Source organism: Pleurodeles waltl, chromosome 4_2, assembly GCF_031143425.1.
Source record: "Pleurodeles waltl isolate 20211129_DDA chromosome 4_2, aPleWal1.hap1.20221129, whole genome shotgun sequence".
Classification (NCBI taxonomy): Eukaryota; Metazoa; Chordata; class Amphibia; order Caudata; family Salamandridae; genus Pleurodeles; species Pleurodeles waltl.
The window spans coordinates 1,069,637,861-1,069,654,844 of record NC_090443.1 but is presented as its reverse complement, the minus strand read 5'-3'; the positions used below and the strand labels follow the sequence as shown (position 1 = coordinate 1,069,654,844).

The 16,984-nt window shown below is 46.3% G+C and overlaps 1 protein-coding gene across 2 annotated transcripts in view; it reads right to left on the bottom strand.

The window, feature by feature from the left end:
• The window catches only part of LOC138293779 (zinc finger protein 850-like), a 182,215-nt gene that overhangs the window by 11,775 nt on the left and 153,456 nt on the right, over window positions 1–16,984 (bottom strand). Inside the window, exons 5-6 of one of the 2 annotated variants that reach the window (XR_011203108.1) lie at window positions 8,659–8,712; window positions 841–8,140 (exon numbers count right to left, since the gene is read on the bottom strand). Coding sequence is in view for 1 of the 2 variants with exons in the window: in XM_069233120.1 (XP_069089221.1) it covers window positions 4,181–7,015 (2,835 nt within the window). In the remaining variant the exon portion in view is untranslated. Of the gene's footprint in view, window positions 1–650; window positions 8,141–8,658; window positions 8,713–16,984 lie in introns of those variants that run through there. The other variant, XM_069233120.1, reaches the window with a different exon arrangement.

The window sequence follows — 16,984 nt, the reverse complement described above, 5'->3', positions numbered from 1 at the left end:
GGTATATTGAAGGTTTTTTGTCGGATGGATACATCAACTGATGGATGTGTAGGTGGATGGATAGATGTATAGTTGGATGCACTCATCGATGATGAATGTTTGTATGGATGAATGATGGACTGGCCAATGGATGGATGGAATGGTGAAAGATTGAACAATGGATGAAAGAATGAATGGATGAAAAAATTTAGAGGTGTAACAGTGGTGATTAGTGGGTGGATGAGAGGATGAATAGATCAGTTCTTGGATGCAAGGGACATGGAGCCCTTTGACAGGCGTTCAGGCTCACATGCCTCGCTTGCTTGGTGCCATCAGAGCTTGGGTTCAAAGTGGGGGGTATTGTAATTTTCTGACTACTCCCTGGGAGGCCACTCAAGTGGATTTTTATAATACTAGGCTGTGTCCTAATTATGACTAATTATGGTGGGACTGTTGGAGGCTGGCCCCCTATGAATTGTGAAAAAACAGGCACACTATGCAGAGGGTTCACACATTGGTTTCCAGAGGTAAAAATTAGACCACCTAATGCTCCAATTTTTTAGGTAGCTGGTCGAGCAGTTAGGATAATCCAGGAGATGTGCTAAGTATTTGTTGTATTCACAGTATCAATCATGCACCACACACACTCAATGAATAACTTGAGACCAGAATTTATAAAAAATACTTCAGACCTTTATATAAATTTTAAGACCAAGATCTTTAGAATACGTTAAGTACTTTTCTTGCTAACACTTTTCGAAGTTTTTAATAAAGTTAGTCTTGCTGTGCATAATTACGCACAATAGGTTTCAATAGGCAGTCACTTTTAAAAATGCATTAATAATTGTACAGTTGAGTTACCAGTCTCTTCTTTTGCAGGATGGTCGCAGTAGTCGGGGGGCACCTCGTCCCTGCTGGAGAGCCTCGGGCGGCTCCCGGTTCCGGCGGGAGCAGCGTTGGAAAGTCTCTTGGCACAGGGCCACGTGGATGGGCCACTTGGAAAAGGAGCTGGTTTGCAGATTTAAAGTTGGTGCCTGGGGGTCCCCTTGGGCTGTTGACATCGCAAGGGGTTGGGGGCCTGGGGCGCACAGCAGATCCCGTCATGCAAGGCCAAGTGCGGCCAGGCGCAGGGTGTTTTGGAGGTCTTGGATGCTATGCGCAATGGAGTCCACTTGAGCTGGAGGTGAGTCTTGTTGAAGGCGGCATACAGGACAACGGGGGCACTCTGGTCGGAGGTCTGGGATGTTCCTGAAGTCCTTTGATTGGGGCTTCCTCCTGATCCTTTTTCAGCTCTGGGGGAGCTGACCAATACCCAGGGTATTGGCGTAACTCGGGCACTAGAGGGTGCAGTGCCACCAAACTCGGTACAGTTATGGGTCATGTCCGGGCAGTCGTCAGTGTGTCGTCGGGTCCGGCTGCAACTTCAGCGATTCAGTGACGTGACCCTAATTGGTTTGTTGGTCCTTTGCAGGTTTCTTGATTTTCTTGAGTGGTGCCTCCACTAAGGAAGGAGATTTAGGCTATTTGCGAAGCCTGGAGGTTCTCTGGGGCTTTTGAGAACGGTCCAGTGATCAGCTCCACCGCAGGGGTGATGGTTGGGACTCTGGTGCAGCAAGCAGGGGTCGTGGAGCATCTTCTGGTGCAGCAGGTCCTCTGTTCTCGTCCTGGCAGATTCTTTGGTGCTGTCTTCTTTCTTCCTGTTCAATCTGATTTCTTGGTCTAGAGGAGTCCACTAAATACTGAATTTAGTGGGTGTTTTAGGGGGAACCAGGTAGTGTCCAATGGGACACCGACCCTGGGGTGGCTACACCCACTACAGTGACCACTTCCTGTAGGAAAGGTCACTTCCCTAAAGCTCATTGGCTGCTCTCCTCCATTCCAACATGGAGAAAAATGAAATAGAGGGTCCAGTTCACATACAAGCCGCTAGGGGTGGTGCATACTTAGTGAGGCCACTCCTCCTACCCTTTGTCTGGTTTCCCACCTTTGCTCCTGCCAAAAGTGGGGGTTTGCAAAAGGGGAAGCTCTCTGCTGCTAACAGCAGGCCTGGGGGTTCGAGCTTCAGGGGCTGTAGCCCTTTGAAGCTAACCGCCAGGGTGTTGCACATTCTTGAGGGAGGGGGTGTTAGCTTTTCCACCCAGGAAGGGTATTGTCTTACAAACCAGAGAGCCATTGCTCTCCCTCAGGTTTGTATATTGGCCGTCTGGAGTAGCAGGCCGGATGGAACCAGTCAGCAACTATGCCAGTTAGGGTTAGCTTTTGCAGAGGGCACCTCTAAGGTGGCCCGTGGGTACATTTTGGGTTAAATCCAACACTGGTACCAGTTTGTATTTAATGTTCTGAGTTGTTTGATACCAGACAATTCAGGGCGCAGAGTAGCTGTCATGTAGCTGGGGAACCCGTGTTTGACCAGTGTCCAGTCCATGTATTTATAATGGCTGCTCTTTTCACCCACTATGTCTTTGGTTTGACAAGGACACAGTGGGGGCATATTGTTCATGCAGCTATTCCCTCACACATCATATGCTGCACCCTGCCTTAGGGCTGGAAGGCCTGCCAGAGGGGTGACTTACCCATAATATATGTTGTGTAGGGTGGACAGGGCACACAGAGAGTGTGCCAGGTTGAGTTTATCCTTTTAGGTTTACCCCAGTACACTTAGCCTGCAATGGCAATGCTGGGTGCATCTGGGTGCAGGGCCCATGGGGGTGGCACAATCAGTGCTGCTGCCCTCAGGTGTCTACTCTTAATATCTCTGGCCCTGGGTACTGGGGTATCCATTTACTAGGGACTTATAGGAGTATTTAAGAGTATATCCAATTGTGCCAAGCATCACAACAGATTTAGGGAAAGAGCTCTAGCCCAAGGATCTTGGTTAGCAGAGGCCCTGGGCACTACCAACTTCTAATACACATCAACATCAGGCAAAAAAGTGGGGGCTAACCATGCAAAAAGAGGCCTCCTCTCACAGGGACCAAGAATGGTTTGCATATGGTTGGCCTTGTCTTTAGTGGCACAAAGACTAGAGAAAAATGTTGCCAAGATTAACTACTAACTACCAGTCCTTCCATCACCTTTCGTTTTTCTCAATGATCAACCCCAAGTGAAGCAGACGTGAACAGGCGTTGGTCCCGTAGAGACCTTCGACAAAGGGACCCCTGCTGCATCTCCCTGGTGAGGCTCATTAAAGCTGTAAACAGTTTACGGTTACTTGCAGTCCTCATCAGATGGGACGTGGCCTCAAAGTGTGCGATTAACTTGACCCTACAGGTTGGACCTTTGCTAATTGGCATACAGGAAGCATTAACTGGAATGAGACATAATGATTACAAAGAAATTACATTAATTTAAGCATTTCCATCCCTCGCTGTGTGCTTTTCTCAGTGGACAGTTTGTTTGACAGTCAATGGATTCCATGTGGCTGCTTCATGGGAGGGTTTTGTGATGCTGAAACCTGCTCCCCAGGGTTGACAGTGAGCACCTTTATTCTCTCACGTTGTCTCTCTCATGTAGAGAGGTTACATTTACAACTGATGTTTTTGTCAGATTAAAAGAACTGATAATTTTCTCTCTTGCTGTGAGTTCTCTCATGTTGAATCAAACTGAATCTCCAGAGGGCACATCCTTGGCATTTAGAACAATGACAAGGTTTTATCTAGTGTGAGTTCTCTTATGTTGAGCAAGACCAGATTTCCGACTGAAGCTTTCCTGGCACTCAGGGCACTGGTAAGGATTTTACCCCAGTGTGTGTTCACTCATGTTGAATGAGATTGTCTTTCTAATGAAAGCTTTTCTGGCATTCAGAGCACTGATAAGGTTTTTGCCCGGTGTGAGTTCTCTCATGTAAGGTGAGACTTTGTTTTACTCTGAAACTTTTCTGGCATTCACAACACTGATAGGGTTTGCGCCCTATATGGAGTCTCTCATGTTGAATTAAACCTGATTTTCCTCTGGGCATTCAGAGCACTGATAAGGTTTTTCCCCAGTGTGGAGTCTTACATGTTGAATGAGACTGTATTTCTTACTGAAGTTTTTCTGGCACTGATATGGTTTGTGCCCCGTATGGCTTTGTTCATGTTCAATTAAACTCGATCTTGCCCTGAATGTTTTCTGGCATTCATTGCATTGATATGGCTTTTATCCAGTTTGAGTTCTCTCATTACAAGTGAGACAATATTTGTCAATAAAGTTTTTTTGGCATTCAGAGCACTGATAATGTTTTTTCCCAGTGGTGGATTCTCTTGTGCCGAATGAGAGTGGCCTCATCTCCAAAGCTTTTTTGGCACTCTGAGCACTGATAAGGTTTGTACTCAGTGTGTGTTCTCCTATGTCGAGTGAGATTACCTTTTAGACAGAATCTTTTGTTGCATTCAGTGCACTGATAAGATTTTAGCCCAGTGTGCGATCTTTCATGTTGAATGAGATTGCCTTTCTGACTAAAGCTTTTCTGGCATTTAGAGCACTGATAAGGTTTTTCCCCGGTGTGAGTTCTCTCATGTTTAGTGAGACTGTGTTTCAATCTGAAGCTTTTCTGGCATTCAGAGCACTGATAAGGTTTTTGCCCAGTGTGAGTTCGCTCATGTTTAGTTAGATTTTGTTTCAATCTGAAACCTTTCTGGCATTCAGAGCACTGATAAGGTTTTTGCCCAGTGTGAGTTCTCTCATGTAAGGTGAGACTTTGTTTCACTCTGAAACTTTTCTGGCATTCACAACACTGATAGGGTTTGTGCCCAGTATGGAGTCTCTCATGTTGAATTAAACCTGATTTCCAACTGAAACTTTTTTGACATTCAGAGCACTGATAAGGTTTTTCCCCAGTGTGGATTCTCACATGTTGAATGAGATTGCATTTCTTACTGAAACTTTTCTGGCATTCAGGACACCAATATGGTTTGTGCCCCGTATGGCTTTGTTCATGTTCAATTAAACTTGATCTTGCACTGAATGTTTTCTGGCATTCATTGCATTGATATGGTTTTTGTCCAGTGTGAGTTCTCTCATGACAAGTGAGACTAGATTTCTCAATGAAGCTTTTCTGGCATTCAGGGCACTGATAAGGTTTTTCCCCAGTGTGGATTCTCTTGTGTCGGATGAGACTGGCCTTATAACCAAAGCTTTTTTGACATTCAGAACACTGATAAGGTTTGTACTCAGTGTGTGTTCTCCTATGTCGAGTGAGATTACCTTTGTGACAGAAGCTTTTGTTGCATTCAGTGCACTGATAAGATTTTAGCCCAGTGTGTGTCCTCTCATGTTGACTGAGATTGCGTTTCTGACTAAAGCTTTTTTGGCATTCAGAGCACTGATAAGGTTTCTGTCCAGTGTGAGTTCTCTCATGTCTAAGGCAACTTTGTTTCAATCTGAATCTTTTCTGGCATTCACAACACTGATATGGTTTGAGCCCAGTATGGATTCTCTCGTGTTCAATTAACCTGGCTTTCTCAATGAAGCTTTTTTGGCATTCAGAGCACTGATAAGGTTTTTCCCCAGTGTGAGTTCTCTCATGAACAGTGAGAGTCTGTTTCAATCTGAAACTTTTCTGGCATTCAGAGCAGTGATACAGTTTTAGTCCAGTGTGAGTTCCCTCATGACATGCGAGATCAGATTTCTGACTGAAGCTTTTCCAGCATTCAGAGCACTGATAAGGTTTTTGCCCAGAGTGAGTTCTCTCATGGTTAGTGAGACCTTGCTTCAATCTGAAAGTTTTCTGGCATTCACAACACTGATACGGTTTGTGCCCAGTATGGATTCTCTCATGTTGAATTAACTTTGGTTTCTCACTGAAGGTTTGTCGGCATTCAGAGCACTGATAAGGTTTTAGCCCAGTGTGAATTCTCTCATGTTTCGTGAGACTTGATTTTGAACTGAATCTTTTCTGACATTCGGAGCACTGATAAGGTTTTTCCCCAGTGTGAGTTCTCTCATGTAAGGTGAGTCTTTGTTTCACACTGAAACATTTCTGGCATTCACAACATTGATAGGGTTTGTGCCCAGTATGGATTCTAATATGTTGAATTAAACCTTCTTTCCAACTGAAGCGTTTTTGGCATTCAAAGCACTGATAAGGTTTTTCCCCAGTGTGCGTTCTCTCATGAATAGTGAGAGTCTGTTTAAATCTGAAACTTTTCTGGCATTCAGAGCACCTATACAGTTTTAGTCCAGTGTGAGTTCTCTCATGACATGCGAGATCAGATTTCCGACTGAAGCTTTTCCAGCATTCAGAGCACCGATAAGGTTTTTGCCCACAGTGAGTTCTCTCATGGTTAGAGAGACCTTGTTTCAATCTGAAAATTTTCTGACATTCACAACACTGATACAGTTTGTGCTCAGTATGGATTCTTTCATGTTGAATTAACTTTGGTTTCTCACTGAAGCTTTTTTGGCATTCAGAGCACTGATGAGGTTTTAGCCCATTGTGAATTCTCTTATGTTTAGTGAGACCTAATTTTGAACTGAAGCTTTGCTGACATTTGGAGCACTGATAAGGTTTGCTCCCAGTGTGCCTTCTCTCATGGTAAGTAAGAATGATTTTGTGACTAAAGGTTTTCTGGCATTCAGAGTACTGATAAGGTTTGTGCCCTGTATGGCTTTGTTCATGTTCAATTAAACTCAGTCTCACATTGAATCTTTTCTGGCATTCATTGCATTGATACGGTTTTTGTCCAGTGTGAATTCTCTCATGACGAGTGAGACAAGATTTCTGAAAGAAGCTTTTCTGGCATTCAGAGCACTGATAAGGTTTTTGCCCGGTGTGGATTCTCGTGTGTTGAATGAGACTGACCTTATGATGGAAGCTTTTTTGGCACTCTGAGCACTGATAAGGTTTGTACCCAGTGTGTGTTCTCTCATGTTGAGTGAGATTATCTTTCTGATTGAATCTTTTCTGGTATTCAGTGCACTGATAAGGTTTTTGTCCAGTGTGAATTCTCTTGTGTTTAGTGAGGTGGGATTGATGACTAAAGCTGTTCACACATTCATTGGTCTTATTTGAGATGTATGTATCTCCAAGTTGGGTTTTTTCCTGAATACATTCCATCTTAAGACTGAATCTGATTCCGGAATATGTATTCCTTTATGTTATACTCATTTCTGCCTAACATTTGTATTTAACTAATTACAGCTTTTATCTGCAGATCATTTTTCCTAAACTTAAAGGCGGCCAATCAAGCCTGTACCATAAACATTCACAGAGGAACCCCTTGTTTTTTATTAAGATGCCTCTCTTGGAATCATTTTCCCCAAGTTATGACCAGGAGAGTTCTCTCAAGAAGAATTAGACTCATTTTGTGACTCCGGTTTATCACATTTGATTTAGGAATTTTAAAAGCACTGATAAGGTCATTGTGGCTTAGTTCTTACATGTTAAATACATTTGTTCATACAAGTATTCGGGGATTACGATATGCCATGTTGATCTTATGAATTGTCAATAGCGTAACACTGGGCCCTTTTAGGCATCCTATTCCAGTACAAGCTTTTTTTGTGCTCTGCAAATACAGTCACAGCAGGTAGATAATCGACATTGGTGGCCCTGGACACTTTGAAACAACTTAGATCAACCCCAGAGAGTTGGTGGAAAAAATCTTTCTATAGCAAACATGATAGTCCAGAAATTATTCAGTAGTGATAACAGAGAAAGATTTTCACAATTACTTTCTTTTCAACAATGTTTTTTCTCCTCTTGATTCACAAGAGACATGGATGAAAGATTGTTATTTTAAATTGAGGCGACTTGGCATCCTGACAATTCTTTCAAATCATATGTACGGATACTCTTTTGTTGGGGAGGTGCTTGGGTCTCCATGACATTCCTCATATACAATCAGATAGAATTTACAACACAGATTAGTTCGATCTCAAGTGTATTGCGCGGATATCAATTATTGCCAATGTTCTTCGTTCTTCATACCTTGAAAAGGTATAGTCAGTAATTGCTTCTGGTCCATTGAGAACTTGACAACTTATAGTGAACATAAGGAATTTGAGAAATCATTTTGACATTCATCAGTTTCTTCCCCTCCACATTCCTCACCATTCCTGGTGCAAATAATTTGTTTCTTTCTAGAGTTCTAGAATGTAGAATCTTTTACTTTCTTCAAAATAATCCTTTTCATCGTGTTTCACTAAAGTACATTTCTTTTTCGGTTCGTGTTTCAGTGACCTACAGAAATAGAGTTAGAGATTGTAAATAGACACAAAGAAATAATATTTATGACCGTTTTCTTTGCAGAAAGAAAGTATTTACAGAAATGAGGTAGGAAATCAGTTTGAGTTGCATTTCTGATAGAGGTGAAACAGCTCTTGACACTGTGTAGATAGGAAGCTTGTAACGACTGGAAATCAAGGTTATCAGAGCAAAATGAGTGAACAGAGAAAAAAGAAACACAAGTTACACATACACTGCGACACAGATCCAACAATTTACTCTTTCTGTGACAATGCCTGGTACCACAGTGAGATATCTGCAACACCTTTAATGAATGATCAGATATTGTTTACTCCCCTGCCCACGTAGAGGATTTATCTATTCCCTACTTCAGCAATCCATGAAGGGACATTATATTGAACAAAGGAATTGGCCTTGTACTCAGTGCTTTAAATGCTACACTCTGCTGAGGCTGTGTCAGATTAGATCAGTGGAATTCACCATTTCAAATTGTGGGGACGATAAGGACTTACTTTGTGGTCTGGAACTCATCACACTCCTCCGTCAGGACCTGGGCACTGCAACACCTGAAAAAGGTAAAGAAAAAAATCACAACAGTAAAGGAAATCAAAAAGAGACAAGAAAAACAAACGCAAAGCAAACAGGGGAAAGAGGAAAAAAGATTATCTTCCACTATTCACAACAGGGATCCAGCACAAACCCTGAAGTGACAGATAAGGCACAAAAGGGCAGGCTGGGAGGATGTGATGGGGCGGATGTCAGATCCAGAGCTCAAGGATGTGAAAGGAATAGTGCAAGGGAGGAAAGTATGATGTGGTGTAGAGAAGGACAACACAGGAGGCAAGCACTCTAGTCTCACCACCCAGGGCGGAACCAGACCTGCACTAGGGCCCTGCCACCTTCACATTCCTGGTGGAATGTGGCTTCATCGGGTGGGTGCCAGGGTAGTTGGGTGGTCAGCCACATTAGCAATCGCAAAAATTAAAAAGGGAGATTTGTAAGAACATGGGGAGGCTGGACGCTGCTACAACACCCTACGTAGCGAAACGCTTTGACAACCATTACTATTCGTAAGAGGCCTATAGTAAGAGGCAGAAAGAAGTAAGCATTGGGCAATTTATGAAACTAAAGACATATAGATTGACCCTGGAGTATACTAACTTTTATAAGGAAACATACTCAAAGCAGCTAGTAGAAAAAGAAATAAGGAAGAGGACTATGTAAAAAGTCATGTATTTGTTTTATTTTATTTCATTTGTAGGTTTTGCCTGCACAGCGATGGAAAAACCTCTTGTATTAAAAAAAAATCTTAAAAGGGGCTTAGAACTCACCCAATGCTTACATGAACTTACAATTTGTTGATTCCAACATTACTCTAATTTACATGCTTTTCATTGGTCAGCACATCGTCAGCTTTCACTTTGCATGTCTTCCTGCTCTGCTTTGCCTGTCCATGCTGTGGAATGGAGTTTGGCCTAAGTACAGTCTCCGGTAACAGGCCACAGGCTACTGGCAAGTGTCCTTCCACTGGTACTGGTACTTTTTTTCATTTCCTATCAACCAATCCATATGAGTGCATCTGCATGCTGTCTTTTCTCCTCGCAGTTGTTGACGCTGCTTCTCCATCCACTCACCCTCGTTCCCCTGTTGCTGTTTCTCCCCGTGTTCCTGTATCAGTACTTTTTAAATTTTATACTGTAGCACTCCATCTGAGTGAATTGTTTTGCAGGCTGTCTCTACATATCCCTCCCACCCTGCTCACATTTGTTGTTGGATGCCTCATTCTGCCGCAATAACTCTTGCACGTTGCTGCTTGCCCATGCTAACCTCATGTTGCTGTTCACAGATCCCCTTCTCCCCTGACCCTGCTTTTCTCATTGTTAGCTTTCCTTCCTCTGAATCATCTCCAACCATCTTTGCTTTTTTTGTTTTAATCATGACATTGGCAGGCACACTCTTTTTAAGCACGTTCATCTACATACGTTCATCTACATACGGGTAAAAGTCCTTCACAGCCCCATTTTGAGCACCTGTCAGCAGAAGTATCATAGACGGAGATGCTCTGTGTTTTACATTACACTGCCCATATCACATTTTAATTTGCCCTAAAAAAACAAAGATTACAGGCAGAGCAATCTGCTACAGAGAACTGATGGGAGAGGATATGGTGTAAACACCAGAGCTACCGACTATTACATTAAAAGAAGTCCTACTTCACAAAAGACTCATTTTCATTTTCTGTTTGTGACTTTTGGTATCTTGGGCAGGGTAAATCATTATCAAGGCATTACACATTGCAGAGTGTTGGAAAGTGGATTATTGGAAAGGGCAGGTAAGTACCTACACTTAGCAATATGTCACTAGGTCCAGTTAGGTCTCAATAAAGTAAACCCAGCTCACCCCTTGGTAGCTTGGCAACGAGCGACAAGGATTAACTTAGGAGATAGATGTGTGAAGCATCTAAAAATCACAAAACAGTAAATAAGTAAAATGCAAAACACAATAAAAATCCACCACCAAGTTATAAAAGTAGATTATATTTTTATCTTTAAAATGACACCAAAACGAATAAAATCGGATTGGGGGAACCAGTGATATGAATTTTTTTAAAGAATAAGCCCTCATTAAGACTTTGGCGGTCTTCCTTGAAGACCACCAAAGCCACGGTGCCAGAAGACCGCTCACTATATCATGGGTACTGCTGGATTTCCGCCACAACTTGAGTGGAAATCCAGCAGTAGTCGTGCTGGACTCACCCCGCCAGAAGGACTCCACTAGCCATATTATGTGCAATAATACGGCATGGTGGTTTCCTGATGGTTGTTGCCGGCGGTGGAAGCGATCCTTCCCATTCCCTGCCAGACGACCTCCTCCCTGGACCAGGTAAGTTGATTGTCCGACAGGGGAGGGGGTGGGAGGGTGGCGGGTGTTGTGTGTGCATGTGTGAGTGTGTGTTGTCTGCATGTGTGCATGAATGTGTGTATGCATGGTTGTATGCGTGTCTGAATGTAGAAGTGAGTGCGTGTATGCATGTAAGTGTGTGTGCATGTGTGTATGCAAGTATGAGAGTTGTGGTGAATGTATATATGAGTGTTGTGGTGAATGCGAGTAGGGATGCATGTGAGTGAATGCATGTATGTAGGTGTAGGTGAATGAGTGTATGCTTGGTGCGTGTGGGTGTCTGTGTGTGTCTGCATGTATGCGGGGAGGGGGCGCTGTGCCTGGAGGTTGGGGTTTAGTGCTAAGTGCAGAGGCCAACCCGCCACACTCATAATGTGGCAGTCTTAGCAGTGATACCACCACCTTTGCCCTGGCGGTCAGGAAACCGCCAGGGTCATAATGAACCCCTTAATGTTTTTTAGAAACTAAAAGTGCCAATCTGGTCGCACTAGGCAAAGTGAAAGTTTCAGGCCGACCGCAATGGAGCCCTGCTTGGCTACACCAAGCGGGAGGCCTCAGTCAAAAGTTTACCTTCGGCCTTAGTCATTTTCCTGAAGATTTTCTTCAGTGGGACGAAGTCGCCGGTCCAATTTGACCTCCCTGGAGCCCTCTTCAGATACGCATAGCAGGAGACCTCGGTAAAGTTTTCTACATTCGGACTTAGACGATTTTTCGAGATGAAAATCCTCGCCCGGGCCGAACCCGAATCTTGATCCGACGTCCCTGGAGCCCTCATCGGATACGCTGCGTGGGTCTTCCTGGTCAACTTTTTACGTTCGGACTGCTGAGGGGGTCATTATGACCCTGGCGGGCTCCTGGCCGCCAGGGCGAAGGTGGCTGTATCACCACCAACAAGACCGCCCCCCTGCAAGCACTAAACCCTTCTAGGCCCAGCGCCGCCCTCCAGGCACAGCGCCCCCATCCCCGCATACATGCACATGCACACAGACACCCACACTCACCACGCATAGATGCATACACCCATTCACCTACACTTACATACATGCATTCACTCACACGCATTCACCACAAAACTCATACACGCATTCACCACAACACTCATACTCACATACACACACGCATACACACTTACATTCATACACGCACTCACTTCTACATTCAGACACGGATACAACCACACTTACACACATTCATGCACACATGCAGACAACACACACTCACACATGCACATGCACACACAACACCCCTCACCCTCCCATCCCCCTCCCCTGTTGGACGATCAACTTACCTGGTCCGGGGACGAGGTCCTCCGGCAGGCAACGGGAAAGGGCACTTCCACCAGCAGCAGCGCCCAGCCATCAGGACACGCCACGCCATATTACTGCTCATAATACGGCTGGTGGAGTCCCTCTGACGGGGCGGGGCCAGTGGTGGAACCGCCCCTGTGCCTCCAACTGCCAGCAAGACTAATGCTGGATTTACACCTAAATTGTGGCGGAAATCCAGCAGTACCCGTGATATGGTGGGCAGAAGACCGCCAGAACTGGTGGTCTTTTGGCACCCGTGGCTTTGGGGGTCTTCAAGGAAGACCGCCAAAGTCATAGTCATAGTTTTTTTCGAGGGCTTCTTTCTTCTGACGTGGGTCAACCCTCCTCAGCAAGTCGATTTTGATGCAAGGTCGTCGGACCTCTTTTCTCGGAGCCCCCTAGTGAATGTCTGGAAGTCCTGGGCTCCAGAGCTTTTCAGCGGGATGAACCTGCAAGTCAGGCCGGGTCACGTTTGATGCAAGCTGGCTAGACTTTCCGCTGAGGGTCAGTCACCTTATGGAGTTTTTTACAAAAAGTTCATCTCCAATCTTCTCCAAATGTCTGGATCTTCTTCCAGGAGGTCTTTGAAGGCCTTTTAGGAGTCCACAGCTCACCCCAAGGTTCCAGAAGCTCAGAGTTGCTCCTTGAGGGCTAGGACTCCAACTCCCAGAATGGAGCTGGCTCAAACTCCAAAATTGCTACTGGACAGTGGTCAGCTGGTCAGTTTCTTTTGGATTTGATGCAGGGGACTCTGGTTAGCTGATTTTCACCTGTAGCAAGTAGGAAGTCCCTTCTTGAACCAGTTGAAGACAGGCAAAGTGATTTTAGTGGTGAAGCCCAAGTGTGCAGCTGGTGCAGTCCTTCAGAGTGCAGTGTCCAGGTGCAGATCAGGGGTCCAGCAGGGCAGTCCTTCTTCTTCTGATGATGTTCCTTGTAGGGATCTGAGATGTGGGTGCAGCTCTGCCATATTTATCCTTGCTCCTGGGGTGGAAAGCAAGGGGGCCAGAGCGTCCAATCACAAGAAGGCTTCTTCCCCCTTTGATGACCACTTCCTGGCCCCAGGAAGCAACATTCTTAAAAAATCCATCATGGATGAAACTGATTTTTGGAGGGGAGATCTGGCTGAGTCCACCCACTGGTGTGGCTAAAAACCTGAACCACACCCCTCTCCTGCCCTCCCCTAATCTACTCAAGAGGACACCTAATTGTCTGGGGTTGCAAGACATGGGGAAGGTCTTGAGCTGCTCCAAATGTCCTTCCCTGTCTTTGAAGACCAGTTTGGCAGCCCTTCCTGCTTCCCCATCTGCTGAGGTAGTTCTCCGCCGCCAAGCTCATCCTTTGTGTTCAGCCCAGGCCACTTCACACCTCATCAAGGCAGCCTGGTCAGGCTGCCAGAGGCTGGCCAATCAGAGAAAGGCACTATAGGGCTGAAGTTGGCAACTTTCAGGTAGAGTTTTAAAACTCTTTACCTGACTTAGTTATATTAAATCCAACAATTGGAGGTTGTGGGATGTAGTATAACAATTAAGTAGAAACCTAACTCAAGGTATCTGGCACTTAAGGGGACTTTGTTAATTAAAATAAAGCCTCCTCATTGTATCCTATGGAGGCCATTCACTACAGTGAGGAAACACAAATATGGGTATTCTCCCTGACCAGTGTAGGAGGCTGGCCTGGTTTGTAGTGTGTACCTAACGTACTTACACCTTATACCAGGGCCAGTTATCCCTTATTAGTGAAATGTAGTCAGTGTCTAGAAGCCAGGCTGTCTAGGGGTAGCTGTAGCTAAGCAGCTAAGGCTTATCTAGGAGACATACAAAGCTCTTGCAATATCACTGTATTCAAACAGTACTCATACACAAAAGAAAATACTCAGTGTTACAAAAATAAAGGGACTTTGTTTATGTGACACAATGCCAAAAATACTGTAGAGATTATACTCCCTTAGAAGGTAAGTAATATACACAGTATATACACTAGAATGCAGAAATAGCTATAAAACAGTTAGAATACAGTGCAAATAGTGAAGATCACAATAGATTGCAATGGGCCTGGGGGGACACACAAACCATATACTAAAATAGTGGAATGCAAAAGTCGGTTTCCCACGTAGGCAAGGGTAGTGTGTAGAGGGGTGCGGTGAGTGTAGGAAAACACCAAAGGTCAGTACTAGAGCCCACCCCAGAACCCAGGAAAATCAATCAATCAAAAACATTTGTAAAGCGCGCTACTCACCCGTGAGGGTCTCAAGGCGCTAGGGGGAGGGGGTTACTGCTGCTCGAAGAGCCAGGTCTTGAGTTGCCTCTGGAAAGCGAGGTGGTCCTGGGTGGTCCTGAGGTTGGTGGGGAGGGAATTCCATGTCTTGGCCGCCAGGTAGGAGAAGGATTTCCCACCTGCCGTGGTGCGGCGGATGCGAGGGACGGCGGCGAGTGCGAGGTTGGCGGAGCAAAGTTGACGGGTGGGCGTGTAGAAACTGAGGCGACGGTTGAGGTATTCGGGTCCCTTGTTGTGGAGGGCTTTGTGTGCGTGGGTGAGGAGCCGGAAGGTGATCCTTTTGTTGACGGGAAGCCAGTGCAGGTGTCTCAGGTGGGCGGAGATGTGGCTGTTGCGGGGTATGTCGAGGACGAGGCGGGCGGAGGCGTTTTGTATTCGCTGCAGACGTTTCTGGAGTTTAGCGGTGGTTCCTGCGTATAGGGTGTTTCCATAGTCCAGGCGGCTCGTGACGAGGGCGTGGGTCACAGTCTTTCTGGTGTTGACGGGAATCCAACGGAAGATCTTTCGGAGCATGCAGAGGGTGAGGAAGCAGGAAGATGATACAGCGTTGACTTGTTTGGTCATGGTGAGAAGTGGGTCCAGGATGAAACCGAGGTTCCGTGCGTGGTCTGAGGGGGTTGGTGCGGTGCCAAGGGCCGTGGGCCACCAGGAGTCGTCCCAGGCGGAAGGGGTGTTTCCGAGGATGAGGACTTCCGTTTTGTCTGAGTTCAGTTTCAGACGGCTGAGTTTCATCCATTCTGCGACGTCTTTCATTCCATCTTGCAGATTGGTCTTGGCGCTGGTGGGGTCCTTGGTGAGGGAGAGTATCAGTTGAGTGTCGTCGGCGTAGGAGGTGATGTTGATGTTGTGTTTGCGTCAGATGTCGGCGAGGGGGCTCATGTAGATATTGAAGAGAGTCGGGCTGAGCGAGGAGCCTTGTGGGACGCCGCAGATGATTTCGGTGGGGTCTGAGCGGAACGGTGGGAGGTAGACTCTTTGGGAGCAGTTGGAGAAGAAAGAGGTCATCCAGTCCAGGGCCTGTCCTTGGATACCGGTGGAGCGGAGGCGGGATATTAGGGTTCGGTGGCAGACGGTGTCGAAGGCAGCCGAGAGGTCGAGGAGGATGAGGGCGACTGTTTCTCCGTTTTCCATCAGAGCTCTGATGTCGTCTGTGACTGAGATGAGGGCGGTTTCTGTGCTGTGATTAGCTCGGAATCCGGACTGAGAGGGGTCGAGTAGGTTCTTGTCTTCAAGGAAGTTGGTAAGTTGCTTGCTGATGGTCTTTTCTATGACGAGCGAGATGGGGTGGAAGTTCTTCAGGTCGCTGGGGTCCGCCGTTGGTTTCTTCAGTAGGGCGTTGACTTCTGCGTGTTTCCAGCTCTCGGGGAAGGTGGCAGAAGCAAATGAGCTGTTGATGATGGTCTGGAGATGCGGGGCGATGATGTCGTCGGCTTTGTTGAAGATGAAGTGTGGGCAGGGGTCCGAGGGGGCACCGGAGTGGATGGAGTTCATGGTAGCTTTGGTGTCTTCCGTGCTGATGTGAGTCCAGGCGTTGAGGGTGATGGCTGGGGTTCTAGGTTCAGTGGTGGTTGGCAGGGTCTGGTGTCCGAAGCTGTCGTGTAGGTCGGTGATCTTACGATGGAAGAAGGTGGCGAGGGAGTTGCAGAGGTCTTGTGAGGGCGTGATGGCGTTGGTGTTGGCGTTAGGATTGGAGAGCTCTTTGACAATGTTGAAGAGTTCTTTGCTGTTGTGAGTGTTCTTGTCCAGTCTGTCTGAGAAGGAAGTTCTTTTGGTGGTGCGGATCAGTTGGTGGTGTTCGCGGGTGGCATTTTTGAGGGCAGACATGTTTTCTGCAGTGTGGTCTTTGCGCCAGGCTTTCTCGAGGGTGCAGCAGTTTTTTTTAGATTCCTTGAGGGTGTCTGTGAACCAAAGAGGTTTCCTTGTGTTGGTCTGTCTTGGGAGGCATCTGAGGGGTGCGAGGTTGTCCGCGCAGTTGGTGATCCAATGCGTGAGGCTGAGGGCTGCGTCGTTGGGGTCGGTGGAGAAGATGGGTTGGTTGTCGCTGAGAGTGGAGAGAAGCTGTTCCGTGGGGATTTTGTTCCAATGTCTGCGTGGGATGGGTTGTGTGCAGAGGTGGAGAGTCTCGCGTCGGAAGGTGAAGTGGACACATCTGTGATCGGTCCAGTGTATTACAGAGGAGTGGCTGAAGGATACGTGGTTGCTGGCGGAGAAGATGGGGTCGAGCGTGTGTCCGGTGATGTGGGTGGGGGTGTTCACCAGTTGCTTGAGACCGAGGTTGGCAAGGTTGTCGAGCAGGGCGGTGGTGTTGGGGTCGTTGTTCTGTTCCAGGTGGAAGTTGAGGTCACCGAGGAGGATG